Genomic DNA, 14,890 nt, shown 5'->3' on the forward strand with positions numbered 1-14,890 from the left:
TGTCCAGGAGTTGGCGGATGCTTTAGTCCAGGTCTGGGAGGAGATCCCTCAGGAGACCATCCGCCACCTCATCAGGAGCATGCCCAGGCGTTGTAGGGATGTCATACAGGCACGTGGAGGCCACACACACTACTGAGCCTCATTTTGACTTGTTTTAAGGACATTACATCAAAGTTGGATCTGCCTGTAGTGTGGTTTTCCACTTTAATTTTGAGTGCGACTCCAAATCCAGACCTCCATGGGTTGATAAATTGGATTTCCATTGATTATTTTTGTATGATTTTGTTGTCAGAACATTCAACTATGTAAAGAAAAAAGTATTTAATAAGATTATTTCATTCATTCAGATCTAGGATGTGTTATTTTAGTGTTCCCTTAATTTTTTTGAGCAGTGTACATTTCCTGCATGTCACGTCACTACTAAAACTACGCCTCCTGTTTTCTGATCTGACCGCTGCGTCACATCCCAATAACCCAGCACCAATAATCCAGCACCAATAATCCAGTACCAATAATCCAGCACCACCAACCCAGCACCACCAACCCAGCACCAACAATCAAGCACCAATAACCCAGCACCAATTACCCAGCACCAATAACCCAGCATCAATAACCCAGCACCAATAACCCAGCATCAATAACCCAGCACTGCTCTTTTTTAAGAAAACAACCCAACTAAGTCACCCAACGCATCCAACTCAGCACTTGGGAACAACCCAGCATTTTTTAGAGTGTAGCTAGCTACACAAACATAGTTGTGTTTCTCTTCCCATTTAAGATCTAAGATCTCAGAGAGGAACATTAGGGGGCATTCTGTCCTAAATAGCTACAGCACCCACCTCCCTTATCTCAATCGAGACCAACGAACGTGATGATGACTCGGCTTTAACTCAAACACAATGCCCTGCAATATTTTTGGGCGAACCGACCAAATTCACATAGAAATGTGAGTTATAGATCTGTCATATAAGAAGTGTCAGATCTGTTCTATGTATTTCTAATGCTTCCCATTCTTAAGTAAATTTTTTGGCGTCTTTTACTTTCGGTTTGCACTCCAGCTTCAAACAGCTGAAAATACAATATTTTTATTATGGAGAAATATGTGGGACATTTCCCACATCTCCATGAGGACAAAGGCTATTTTAAGCTTAGGGGTTCGGTTTAGGGGTTAAGGTTAGAGTTAGGGAAAATAGGATTAGGGTTAGAACTGGGGTTAGGGGTTAGGTTTAGGCGTTAAGGTTTAGGTTTAGGATTATGGTTAGGGGTGAAGGTTAGGGTTAAGGTTAGGGTAAGGTTTAGTTTTAGAGTTAGGGAAAATAGGATTTTGAATGGATAAACATTTTAGGTCCCCACGAGGATAGGAATCAAATCAAATCACATTTTATTTGTCACATGCTTCGTAAACAACAGGTGTAGACTAACAGTGAAATGCTTATTAAGGGCCCTTCCCAACAATGCAGAGAGAAAAAATATAAATAACAGAAAAACAATAATACGAGGAATAAAGAAATTCATAAAACTAAACGGTTGTTGTTCTCTCCATAGACATATACCATATATACAATGTTCTATATCTATGGCTCTCTCTCTATGGCTCTATTCTTCTATTTCTCCTTCTTCTCTTTCTGCCTCTCCACCCCCTATAGTCCTTTACACTAAGGTCTGTGGAATGCAGCAGAAAGTATTTTATAAAGGCATTCTTTCACCGGCTAAATTTAACCACAAGTAGAAGTTACTGGGACAGAGACAGAGGAAAATAGACAGAGGGACAGAAGGAGAGGGAAATGTATGTCTGCAGTGCATACATGCATTTGTGTGTAGCTCTGTACCTATCTTGAACCTGGCGGTAGCAGCGGGTCCCTCTGTGTTGGCTTCGTAGAGGGCGATGACAGTGACAATGTACTCGGTGTCTGGCTGCAGGTTCAACAGGGTGTGAGTCTCAGTGTCGCCAGCCACCTCGACAGACTTCACATCACGACCTGGGAGAGACACAGGTACAGGGGGAGAGGAGATAGGGGTGAGGGAGAGAAGAGAGGGGCAGGAAAGAGGAGAGCAGAGAGTAGACAGAGGAAAAATGGAAGGGTGAAATGGACAACGACAGTTGTTGTGTACACATTGTGCTCACTATATAAAGTATTAACAGGCTTGCTGATTCTCTCATAAATTCCATTCTGCATTTCTGCAGAACAACCCTTTTGTGTAAATACATAAGTCAATACTGATTGGTGCATCTCTCCGCTACTTACCTGTGAATGGTCCCCAGACCAGTCTGTAGGCCCTGGCTCCACCCACTCCCCTCCACAGCACCCGGACGCTACGCTCTGACACGGTCTCTACTGACAGCTGCTGGGCCGCCTCCAGACGCACTGCAACACACACACACACACACACACACACACACACACACACACACACACACACACACACACACACACACACACACACACACACACACACACACACCACACACACACACACACACACACACGAAGAATCAGCAAGGCTGTTAATCCTTTATATAGTGAGCAGTCAGTAACATAATGTGTGCACAACAACTGTCCTTGTGTTGTGTGCTTAGTCCCCTCCTGTACTTCTTGTTCACCCATGACTACGTGGCCACGCACGACTCCAACACCATCATCAAGTTTGCCGACAACACAACGGTGGTAGGCCTGATCACCGGCGACGATGGGACAGCCCACAGGGAGGAAGTCAGTGACGCCAGGACAACAACCTCTTCGTCAATGTCAGTAAGACCAGGGTGCTGATCGTGGACTACAGGAAACGAGGGGGCGAGGACGCCCCCATCCACATCGTCAGGGCTACAGTGGAGCGGGTCGAGAGCTTCAAGTTCCTCGTTGTTCAAACCACTAAGGACTTAAAATAGTCCACACACGCAAACAGACGTGAAGAAGCCGCGACAGGGCTTCTTCCCCCTCAGGACTTTGATGAAAAGACTTGGTATGGGCCCTCAAAGCCTCAATTGCAGCACAATTGAGAGCATTTTGACTGGCTGCATCCCTGCTTGGTATGGCTTATGCACCGCCCTCGTCACATGGCGCTACAGAGGGTGGTACGGACAGCCCAGTACATCACTGGGGTTGAGCTCCCTGCCATCCAGTAATATTGTTAAAGGCTCCAGCCATCGAAGCCATAAACTGTTCTCTCTGCTTCCGCATAACAAGCGGTACCGGAGTCTGACACCAACAGGCTCCTGAACAGCTTCTATCCCCAAGCCATAAGACTTGTAAACAGCTAACAAAATGGCCGCAGGGACTATCTGCAGATACACTTTTTATTTGTACTTTTGCACTGACTCTACGCACACTCTACACACACACACACACACACACACACACACACACACACACACTGACTCTACACACAGAACACACCAACATTCATACAGACTCTACACACTCACATACAATCATCATATATGGAGCTGCTACTTTGTTTATCAGATATCCTGATGCCTAGTCACCTTACCCCTATACATACTGTATCTACCCCCCTACCACTCCAGTATCCCTGCACATTGTAAATATGGTATTGGCACTGACTCTGGAACTGTATAGTGTAGCTTACTTACTTTCTCGTGTTCTTCTCATTTCTATTTCTCGTGTTTTTGTTCTACTTGACTCTATTATAATTGTTTAATTCTACTGATATTGATTATACTGCATTGTTGGGAAAGAGGAAGCAAGAAGGCATTTCACTGTACTTGTGCACGTGACAATAAAAACTTGAAACACAGACACACACAGACACACAGTATGCATCCTGAAATAGGGAAAATATGAACAACAGAGAAGAGCTTCAGACTTTTAATGATCAATGCAGGCAACAGTCAACACCAGGCGGCAGTATGATCTTCTAACCATTTAAAAGTTGTCTGAGATAAACGTGCAAATCCACTGGGCACACACTTGTTGAATCAACGTTGTTCCACGTCTGAAATGACATGGAACCAACGTGGAATAGATGTTTAATTGACATCTGTGCCCAGTGGGAAGCTCCCTATCTGGCAATGAAAACCTTTCTGATTACTGTTACCTTTCCACCTATCATTCACATAAAAGTCGCAAATGCATGAGGCCAATCTGTATAGTTTACGGTTGAATATTTTCAGTGAACTGACTTGCCTAGTTAAATAAAGGTTAAATTGATCAATAACAAAAAACAATCACCGATAAATACAAAGCGCAAAAAATAGATTTTTTTGAAATTTTAGCAGATTTATAAAATATTTAAAACAGAAATACCTTATTCACATAATTATTTAGACCCTTTGCTATGAGACTCGAAATTGAGCTCAGGTGCATCCTGTTTCCCTTGATCATCCTTGAGATGCTTCTCCAACTTGATTGGAGTCCACTTGTGGTAAATTCAATTGATTGGACATGATTTGGATAGGCACACACCTGTCTATATAACATCGCACAGTTGACAGTGCACGTCAAAGCAAAAACTAAGCCATGGAAGGAATTGAAGGAATTGTTCGTAGAGGTTCGAGGCAGGATTGTGTCGAGGCACAGATCTGGGGAAGGGTACCAAAACATTTCTGCAGCACTGAAGGTCCCCAAGAGCACAGTGGCCTCCATCATTCTTAAATGGAAGAAGTTTGGAACCAGCAAGACTCTTCCTAGAGCTGGCCGCCCGACCAAACTGAGTAATCAGAGGAAAACGGCCTTGGTCAGGGAGGTGACCAAGAACCCGATGGTCACTCTGACAGAGCTCTAAAGTTATCCTGTGGAGATGGGAGAACCTTCCAGAAGGACAACCATCTTTGCAGCACTCCACCAATCAGGCCTTTATGGTAGTGGCCAGACGGAAGCCACTCCTAAGTAAAAGGCAGATGACAGCCCGCTTGGAGTTTGCCAAAAGGCACCTAATGACTCTCAGACCATGAGAAACAAGATTCTCTGGTCTGATGAAGCCAAGATTGAACTCTTTGGCCTAAATGCCAAGCATCACGTCTGAAGGAAATCTGGCACCATCCCTACGATGAAGCATGGTGGTGGCAGCATCATGCTGTGGGGATGTTTTTCAGTGGCAGGGACTGGAAGACTAGTCAGGATCGAGGGAAAGATGAATGGAGCAAAGTACAGAGAGATCCTAGATGAAAACCTGCTCCAGAGCGCTCAGGTCCTCAGACTGGGGCGAAGGTTGACTTCTAACAGGACAACAAACCTAAGCACACAGCATGAAATCTCCCTCATCCGTACAAAAACAGTTCCACATGATTTCCTCTTAAAGTAATTGTCCAGTGACAATCTCACTTTTAAAAGTTAATATTCTGTTTACTTGTACCCAAATAATATTTTTGACTTGTCCCATACTCGTATTTGTAGCCAAAGCATAAATCGGAGAAGGAAAAAAAAACACTTGAAAAACCCAACCTCAAACAGACTGTTTTAAAAAATGCTCGCTATTTCCTCATAGAACATGATGTCAACCTCCTGGGTAGGATGAGCTGGCCAAACAGCAGTCTACTCAAATTCTGATTTTTTTATGACCGGTATACAACACAGAAAATCTGCTTTTTAACATACCGTAAAACTTCAAGTAATAGGCCAGGCGTTTATTTGATAAAATCACTCAACACAAAAGGCTCTTATTAGAGACAGGCTGCTATTTGAGCCAGGCGTCTATTTGCTTATTGCACACAGCTTTTGCTCATTTACATAATTAATTGTTTAATTTCAGCATTCACTTCCAGTTTTTTTATAAACGTATTCATTTCCTGCACTTCTGTGTTATAATTTACACACTGTCAAGTTTATTTGTCTTAGAATGCCTCTATAAAAAATTCTTATAATAATCCTCTTTTGCTGTGCATTTTCGGCAGTTCTTACTTTTGCCACTAGACGGCGATCAGCCGATTTCTAGGGGTCTGTACTCCCGTAGTTGTTGACTGTTTTTGTGCTTGCCAGTTAGCTAGCAGTTCACAGCTGTTAACAGTCAATGGCTAGAAGGTTCTTACTGGCAATAAAAACAAAATTATTGCCATATTTTTTGTTGTTGTTATTACTGAATTATTTAATGTAACGTACCTTCCCAAATTCTCTCATGTCACCACCTCGTTCGCACACTCCACTGGCTTCCATTCGAAACTCGCATCCACTACAAGACCATGGTTCTTACCTACGGAACAGCAAGAGGAACTGCCCCTCCCTACCTTCAGGCTATGCTCAAACCCTACACCCCAACCCGAGCACTCCGTTCTGCCAACTCAGGTCTCTTGGCCCTCCCACCCCTACGCGAGGGCAGCTACCGCTCAGCCTAGTCAAGCTCTTCTCTGTCCTAGGACCCCAATGGTTGAACCAGAGCCCATCTTCTGAAAACATCTGAAACCCTACCTCTTCAAACAGTATATTAAATAATCCCCCCCATAAAAAATATAATAAATAAAAAATGACCACCACTTGCACTTGATTCTCTGACTCTACTGATAGCTACGTTATTGAGGAAAAATGTACTTACTCCCACCTAGCTATCTAAAGATGAATGCACTAACTGTAAGGTGTTCTGTATAAGAGCATCTGCTAAATTACTAAAAATGTTTAACAAATCAAACATTAAAACTCATAGACAATTAATGGTAATTCCTGGTAACCTCGTAAACAATTCATTTACACCCAGTGTTTATTTGAAATTTTATTTGCTGAAATGTGTGGTGTTGTGCGGCTATTTGAGACTGCGTTTTATTGAAGTTTTACGGTACTTAATGTACTTTTTTTGGAATTAAAACTCACAATTTTATTGTAATTAATTATAGCTCATATTTCATAGACATCTGGAAACACTAGATAGTTACTTTAATGTAGCTTTCACATTACTGGCACAAGGCACTGTGCTTGCTGTAACGGCAGGCTCAGGAGCATGGAAAGTTCAAGCACAGGAGCTTTGCAGCACAAATCTCTTTTGTTGTATGCCAACTGTAGAACTTCTGTGCTTCTTTACCATTGAAAAGCAATGATTCACACCAATAATGTTAAGTGCACTTAAAACTGAAGATGATATAATGATGCATCATACAGTACTGACTGAGGGTAATGGGAGAGAGGGTGAGGTGTACTTACATGTGCGTGAGGTGAGGGTGGCGGGGGAGACAGAGTTTCGGGGGAACAAGGGGTATAGGGTGAGGGCGTACTCTGTGTCTGGCAGTAGCCTCTCCAGGGTGACAGAGGTGGAGTCTGCAGCCAGAGACTGCTCCAATAGCTGGGCTGCAGGCTGACCTGTCAATCAATCATAGCCAGCCAATCACACAAGGGTTAGAGGAGGCAACAAACAAGTAAATAGACAGCTCACTATTCACATTTTTAAATGCAGTTGCTTATACTTGTAGTACATGTGTATGATATAAGAAAGAGCAAAAACAGTGTGTGTGAATTTGTGTCTGTCTGTCTGTCTGTCCACCTGTCTGTCAGTACTAGGGCTGTGGTGTTCACGAAATTCTGTCAGCTGGTGATTGTCAAGCAAATAACTGTTGGTCTCACGGTAATTGATGGCTAATTAACATAAACACATTTAGCATCTCCTGGCTTCCACACATAGCCTACAAGCCATTTAAAAATGTCTAATAAATCCATGTAATATAGCCTACACCTTCACATAAATCCATTATTTATTTTAGACAGGTCTAAAGAAGCATGCTATGAAGAAAATGTAGTCTATTTCAGATGAAAAGAATAGCATACTTTGAGTTGTCCTGATGTTAGGTCCTGATGTGGCTATGCCAAATGGCTGTGGGCTACACTAGTTCGTTTAGCAGACACGATTTGCTTATAATTCCGTGGCATTATTTTATATTATAGTATGAAGAATACGATTGAACAAAGCTAAATAAAATAGAAATGATATTTTCTACAAACGATTTCAGGGAGTGCACACATGTGGCTATTCTGTGTTGAGCGGTTAACTAAGAAATACTTACTCCTATATGCTTAATTTAGAGTTATTAATGTAACTTTGGTTGTTCTACAAACGTTGGGACTCTATGTTTTGATTTGTAATACATTGTAAGTGTCACGTCCTGGCCAGTATAAGGTTAATTGTTTTTGTAGTTTGGTCAGGACGTGGCAGAGGGTATTTGTTTTATGTGGTTCGGGGTGGTGTGTTTGTGTAAAGGGTGTTTGATTGAGTATTTCCGGGTTTTTGGTTGATGGTCTATGGTGTTTGTATTCTATGGTTAGTCTGGTGTGTGTGTTTCTATGTTTGGTTAATTGGGGTTGGGACTCTCAGTTGAAGGCAGGTGTTGTCTATCTGCCTTTGATTGAGAGTCCCATATATTAGGGTGTGTTTGTGTGTGTGATTGTTCTGTGTTGAGCTTTGCTTTGCCAGACTGTTTGTTAGTTGTTCGTTTTTCGGTTTTGTTATTTTGTATGTTCATTTTTGAAGATAATTAAAAATCAAGATGAGCATTCACGTACCTGCTGCGTTTTGGTCCTCATTCACCGACAACAACCGTGACAGTAAGGCTGCATGATGAGACTCTAATGATGATTTTAAAAAAGTGGCTTGAAAGGCATGAGCTCTGCTTTGTTTTTTGCGCAGGCTGTACTCCAATAGTCTCTCATTCACAATTTGACAAGCACTTGATAATGCCTCGAATTTCACTGCGGTATCCCCTTTGTGGCCATTATGCACCCTAACAAAATCCATGCCTTTTGCAGCCCGGAGGTGCTGCGTAATCTGAAGCATTTCTCACTCACTCGGCTCTCCTTCATCTGATCGGGTCTTTCTCACAGGCTGCATACAAGTGAAGACAGACAAAGGCTATGGTTCAAACTCATAAAAGACACACCCTCGTCCACTTACTCTCGCCTTATGCCCTTGGGGGAATCCCAAGTAAAAACGAATGTAAATAAGTTAGAAATTGTGCTACTAATGCACGTGACGGCACAAACACGTCTCGTAAAAGTAATTATGTTTTTGTTTGGTTAGCTATTGGAAATTGTAGAAATAAAACATTTTCCTTCTTCAGAAGTTCCAGCTAGGCAGGCTAACGTTATTTAGCTAATTCATTTGCTAGCTATCATACAGCAGGCATATATTTATAATGATATATTTAATGTTAGTAGACATGCAATCATAATTGACTGTAGTGCATATAAAGCACCCTCCAGTGGCTGAACACCAGCTACCAGTGGCTGAAAACACAATTATCGCGGGATGAACGAGTGATGAATTTCCGGGCAAGGGTGGTCCATTTAGTAATTTAGCAGACGCAAGTGTATACTCGTCAGGCGTCATGAAACGTCATCAGAAGTGTCCACTTAATTTTAGGGCTGAGGGATAGGGTTTGTCTTTTAAGTGTTTGGACTGCAAGCACATCCGGTACGCAACTGAGCGCGTCCTTATCCAATTCCGAGGTGCATATTGAAGATATTGGAGGAACTGTCCACATTTACTTTTCATCAGCGAACAAGATGAGTAGGCCTAACGAACAGCAAAAGCACTTATTTTATTGTATTTATTTTAATTGTATTTATGTCACCCTACTATCCCCCATAGTACAAAAGTCAACCTATTATAGTCTGTGCGAGAAATAAATATTCCAAACATAGTCTGGGACAGTTGTGGGATGCAATAGATCCCAAATTAATACAACCAATAGCATCAACAAAAACTTTATGTAATGTGGCTGACACAGCAGATTAGAACGTTTAGCTTAAAATGTTGATAAACTACTAGGCTATTTCTTCACATTATAAGTGCAGCAATGCGCACATGGCAGTAGGCTATAAGCACGTATGTTCCATTAGCAGAAAGCACCATTATCATAAGTGACTGCAAATGTGATTATGCATGTAGTGCTTTTATTATAAAGGTGCATTTTTATGGTGAAAATGATCTTCCCCAAACTTATGGTGCTGCTTATGTATGCCAGTTAAGCTCTACACCCCTTGTAAAGCGGATTAATGTGCTTAATTTTAAAAAGTTATTTGGCCACTTTAGTTGTGATACAAACCTTATCAAAACATAAAGGCCTATGGGCTAGGCTACATGAGGTGTGCAACTATGATTCTAAAAAGTAAAAAAAAAGGCTTTGTTTCTTATGCTGAACATCATTCACAAGTGATAATATATAATATTATAAGTGATAGGCTAATATTGTCACCCATCAGACTATTCTATGCACCATGGTTTATTTTCATGCCAGCCAGGTAGGCTATACTCCTGTTGTAAATATAAGCAATGTGGCTTAATATTAGGAAAGTTGAGAAATAAATATAGCAGGCCTAGCTGATAAAAAGCTGATGGGATCCTCTTATTTTTAGTGGCCATCACTCTGTTTTCTCCCGCAATGGCATAGCCTATAGAAATGTTGCGCAACATGAGCTCATGGGCTCTCATGAAGTGTTTGATTAGATTTTCGAAAAACATTTGCATTGATGTCAACGTGATTAGAGGGACAATACAGTGCTGAGTACCAGTACCAGGCAGTTTTAAAGTTTGGTAGGCTATTAATGACCAGCAGCAGCATCATAGTTTGGAGAAGCTAATTACTGTTACTAAATGGTCATGTGGAATTTGACTGCCTTCACGCCGGTGTGGTGGTAATACGGTCATTGCAACAGCCCTAGTCAGTACCATGACCTGCAGACTGAAGCAACACTTGCCCCACCCAGCCTGTCAGACTGTCACCAAGGCAACGGGCCAGCCTTAGAGGAATGTGTTGCCTGGAGCCATAGATCTTCATCCTACCACAGACAAGGTAAACAGAGGGTGTGTGGTACTGTGGGTGTGGGTGTATTGGTTGCATGGATTAGGGCTTGCAGTGGGATACACAGAGACAGGTAGGAACATCCCACATCTCCTTGCAGAATACACACTGACCTAACTTAAAACTAACACACACAAGAGTGCCAGTCTCTCCTCCGATACTGTAGGTTCTCCATGTGAGACTGGTACTCCTGCCATGCCCTGACTCATGGACGGAGCTGTCACGCTTAGTTATGGTGTGTGTGTGTGTGTGTGTGTGTGTGTGTGTGTGTGTGTAGGGTTTTTTTTCTCACGTCATGCCACGCACCTCACACTATTTAACATAACACATCCCTTTTTGTCTTAACGTATCACAAATTGCAGCCACATTATCTCCTCTTCAGATTCAGCCTCTACATTCAATCATTAATTCACAGACCTGAAGTCTCCCTTAGTCTCTACTGCACAGTTTTTAAAGTCTCTGTAAAGCTTTCTGTAAAAGTGTATGTGGTATTTATTTGTGGTAATGATTGGGCAATAAAACTCTTCTGATAGACAGGGAGAGCCGGGGGGCAGTATAATGTGAGACAACATCTCATCTCTACCATAGTACTGCATACTACCCTGATGTCCATAAATCTTCACACAGATTTACTTGTCTTAATTTGCCACATGCAGGTTCTCTATTATCTATTATCCTTATCCCTCCTCTCCCTCTCTGTTACACTCTCACCAGCCAAAAAGAGATGTGTGAGGAGTTAAGTATTTTATAATGACAGTTAACAACATGGCTTGGCATGGCCCACAGAATGTTGTGTGGTATTTGTCCTTCATGCGTAAAGAATTTGAGTATGATCAGAGTAAGCAGTAGTCATATTGTGTGTGTGTGTGTAAGTGTGTGTGTGTATGTGTGCATGTGTGTGCGTGCGTGCGTGTGTCTGACCTCGGGGTCCGTAGGTGAGTCTATAGCCCTGGATCTGTGATGTGGGGGCATCCCAGCCCAGAGAGAGGGAGAAGAAACCAGCCTGGACTAGACGAAGACCAGACACCCCTGGTAGAGACTCTGAGAAACAAGGGATGGAGAACAGAGGGAGAGAGATAAAGCAATGATGGAGGATAGGGAGGGATGAGAGGCAGATAAGAGGCGTATCCTATGAGGATGATGGTATGGCTTCACATGGGAGAATCACACATTGGGAAGAAACGGGGGAGTATTTGAAGTGAGTGACTTAGGAAAGACATGTGGAGAGAGAGAGGATGATATGGTTCTTCACTTCATTAAAGCCGCTAGATGCAGTTTACCATAGCGCACCTCGTTTTATTACGGGCGACAGGTTCAGTAAACATCACTGCATTCTTTACCAGAAAGTATGCTGGCCCTCTGAAGTCTTGTAGGTCGATTCATTGCTCTCTTTTATCTATAAAGATATCATACAAAAAATCCCACCATACCTAACATAATTAACAACCTTCTGATGTACGACTAACCCTACCCGATCTCAGGGTTGGCTAACTCTGGAAATCTCTTTGGTCTCCTCAGAGTTAGGTAAATCTGCTTTTAGTTTCTTTGCTTTTAGTTTCCATACATGGGGTATGGAACAATCTACAGAGTTCCATACAACTGGATGTACTGGTGCCTCTCAGGCAGTTCAACATGCTGATTGGCAGATGATTGAGGACCACTTTGCTGTGTTTGTAATTTTGCATATTTGTATTATATTGTATTTTGTAAATTGTATATATCAAAATGAAATCCAACACAACAGGTGTAGACCTTACCGTGAAATGCTTACTTACAAGCCCTTAACCAACAATGCTGAATATTAAAAAAATATATAATAATAATTTAAATAAACTAAAGCAAGAAAAAAAGTTACAATAAAATAACAATAACGAGGCTATATACAGGGGGTACCAGTACCAAGTCAATGTGCGGGGGTACAGGTTAGTTGAGGTATATGTACATGTAGGTAGGGGTAAAGTGACTATGCGTAGATAATAAACAGTGAGTAGCAGCAGCGTTAAAAAAGGTTGGGTCAATGCAAATCGTCCGGGTAGCCATTTGATTAACTGTTCAGCAGTCTTATGGCTTGGGGGTAGAAGCTGTTAAGGAGCCTTTTGGACTTGACGCTCCGGTACCGCTTACCGTGTGGTAGCAGAGAAAACAGTCTATGACTAGGGTGACACCCCTAGTATAGAGGTCCTGGATGGCAGGAAGCTTGGCCCCAGTGATGTACTGGATGGTACTCACTAGCCTCTAGCGCCTTGCGGTTGGATGCCGAGCAGTTGCCATACCAAGTGGTGATGCAACCAGTCAGGAGGCTCTCAATGGTGCAGCTGTATAACTTTTTGATGATCTGAGGACCCATGCCAAATTGTTTCAGTCTCCTGCAGGGAAATAGGCATTGTCATGACCTCTTCACGACTGTCTTGGTGTGTTTGGACCATGAGGGCCAAAGGCGTGCTTGGCCCTCCTTTTCCTGTAGTCCACAATCAGCTCTTTTGTCTTGCTCACGTTGAGGGAGAGGTTGTTGTCCTGGCAGCACACTGTCAAGTCTCTGACCTCCTCCCTATAGGCTCTCTTCGTTGTCGGTGATTAGGCCTACCACCGTTGTGTCGGCAAACTTTCTGATGGTGTTGGAATCGTGTGGGGCCACGCAGTCGTGGGTGAACAGGGAGTACAGGAGGGGACTAAGTGTGCACCCCTGAGGGTGTTGAGGATCAGCGTGGCAGATGTGTTGTTGCCTACCCTTACCACCTGGGGGCATCCCATCAGAAAGTCCAGGATCCAGTTGCAGAGGGAGGTGTTCAGTCCCAGGGTCCTTAGCTTAGTGATGAGCTTTGAGGGCAGTATGGTGTTGAACACTGAGCTGTAGTCAACGAACAGCATTCTCACATAGGTGCTACTTTTGTCCAGGTGGGAAAGGCCAGTGTGGAGTGCAATAGAGATTGTGTCCTCTGTGGATCTGTTGGGGTGGTATGCAAATTGTAGTGGGTCTAGGGTTTCCGGGATGATGGTGTTGATGTGAGCCAGGACCAGCCTTTTAAAGCACTTCATGGCTACAGACATGAGTGCTATGGGGCGGTAGTCATTTAGGCAGGTTACCTTGGCGTTCTTGGGCACAAGGACTAGGTTGGTCTGCTTGAAACATGTAGGTATTACAGAGGTTGAAAATGTCAGTGAAGACACTTGGCAGTTGGTCAGCGCATGCTCTGAGTATGTGTCCTGGTAATCCGTCTGGCCGTGCGGCCTTGTGAATGTTGAGTGTGATCACACAGTCGTCCGGAACAGCTGGTGCTCTCATGCATGGTTCGGTGTTGCTTGCCTCGAAGCGAGCATAGAAGGCATTTAGCTCGTCTGGTAGGCTCGCGTCACTGGGGAGCTCGCGGCTGGGTTTCCCTTTTTAATCCGTAATGGTTTGGAAGTTGCCACATCCGATGAGCGTCAGAGACGGTGTAGTAGGATTATATCTTAGTCCTGTATTGACTCTTTGCCTGTTTGATCGTTCGTTGGAGGGCATAGCAGCAGCTCTAGTCACTGGTACTTACTGCTTGAGTTTTTGCTTGTAAGCAGGAATCAGGAGGACAGCATTACAGTCAGATTTGCCAAATGGAGGGTGAGGGAGAACTTTGTACTGTTGGATTCTGGGTTAAACTTGGAACATTGCTATCCTAGAGACTGGTTTTTACATCAGAAGTTAATGGTTATGTGTAGGAGCCAGCTTTGGAATGTGCTGGGTGGACGGGAGGAAGTCACAGAATTGCTATAGGGGATACGGATGGGCATCTGTGGATAAGGCAAATGAGGGGTTGAGGTCAGGTCAGATCCCCTTATGGGAGAAATTATGGTTTATTACCCTATTACTTCGTCTTCCTGTCGAACCATAATAGATGTAAGGATTGGAGAGAAGGAGGAGTGCCTAAATTGGAGTATATATACTTTTGGTGGTGGAAACATGTTTTGTCTCATGCAGCTGTATTGATCCTCTGGGAATAATTAAACTTGGTTAAGCTTTCATAGTGTCCGTAGAGTTATTTACTCTGAGAATTAGAACCTAACAGTACGCGTCTCTATGTGTGGAGTAAAGGTGGTCTATAGTTTTTTTCCCCTCTGGTTGCACATGTGACATGCTGGTAGAAATGAGGTAAAACAGAACAACAACGAACCAACAACAAACAA

At 43.0% G+C, this 14,890-nt stretch overlaps 1 protein-coding gene across 3 annotated transcripts in view; it reads right to left on the reverse strand.

Annotated features, from left to right (window-relative positions):
• LOC106583145 (uncharacterized) overlaps positions 1 to 14,890 on the reverse strand; it is a 130,546-nt gene that overhangs the window by 70,665 nt on the left and 44,991 nt on the right. For all 3 annotated transcript variants that reach the window (XM_082967484.1, XM_045705128.2, XM_045705131.2), the window contains exons 9-12: positions 11,654 to 11,773; positions 7,086 to 7,241; positions 2,247 to 2,366; positions 1,830 to 1,979 (exon numbers count right to left, since the gene is read on the reverse strand). In XM_082967484.1, coding sequence (XP_082823610.1) covers positions 1,830 to 1,979; positions 2,247 to 2,366; positions 7,086 to 7,241; positions 11,654 to 11,773 — 546 coding nt within the window. The remainder of the gene's footprint in view (positions 1 to 1,829; positions 1,980 to 2,246; positions 2,367 to 7,085; positions 7,242 to 11,653; positions 11,774 to 14,890) is intronic.

This window comes from Salmo salar, chromosome 22, assembly GCF_965601325.2.
Source record: "Salmo salar chromosome 22, fSalSal1, whole genome shotgun sequence".
NCBI lineage: Eukaryota > Metazoa > Chordata > Actinopteri > Salmoniformes > Salmonidae > Salmo > Salmo salar.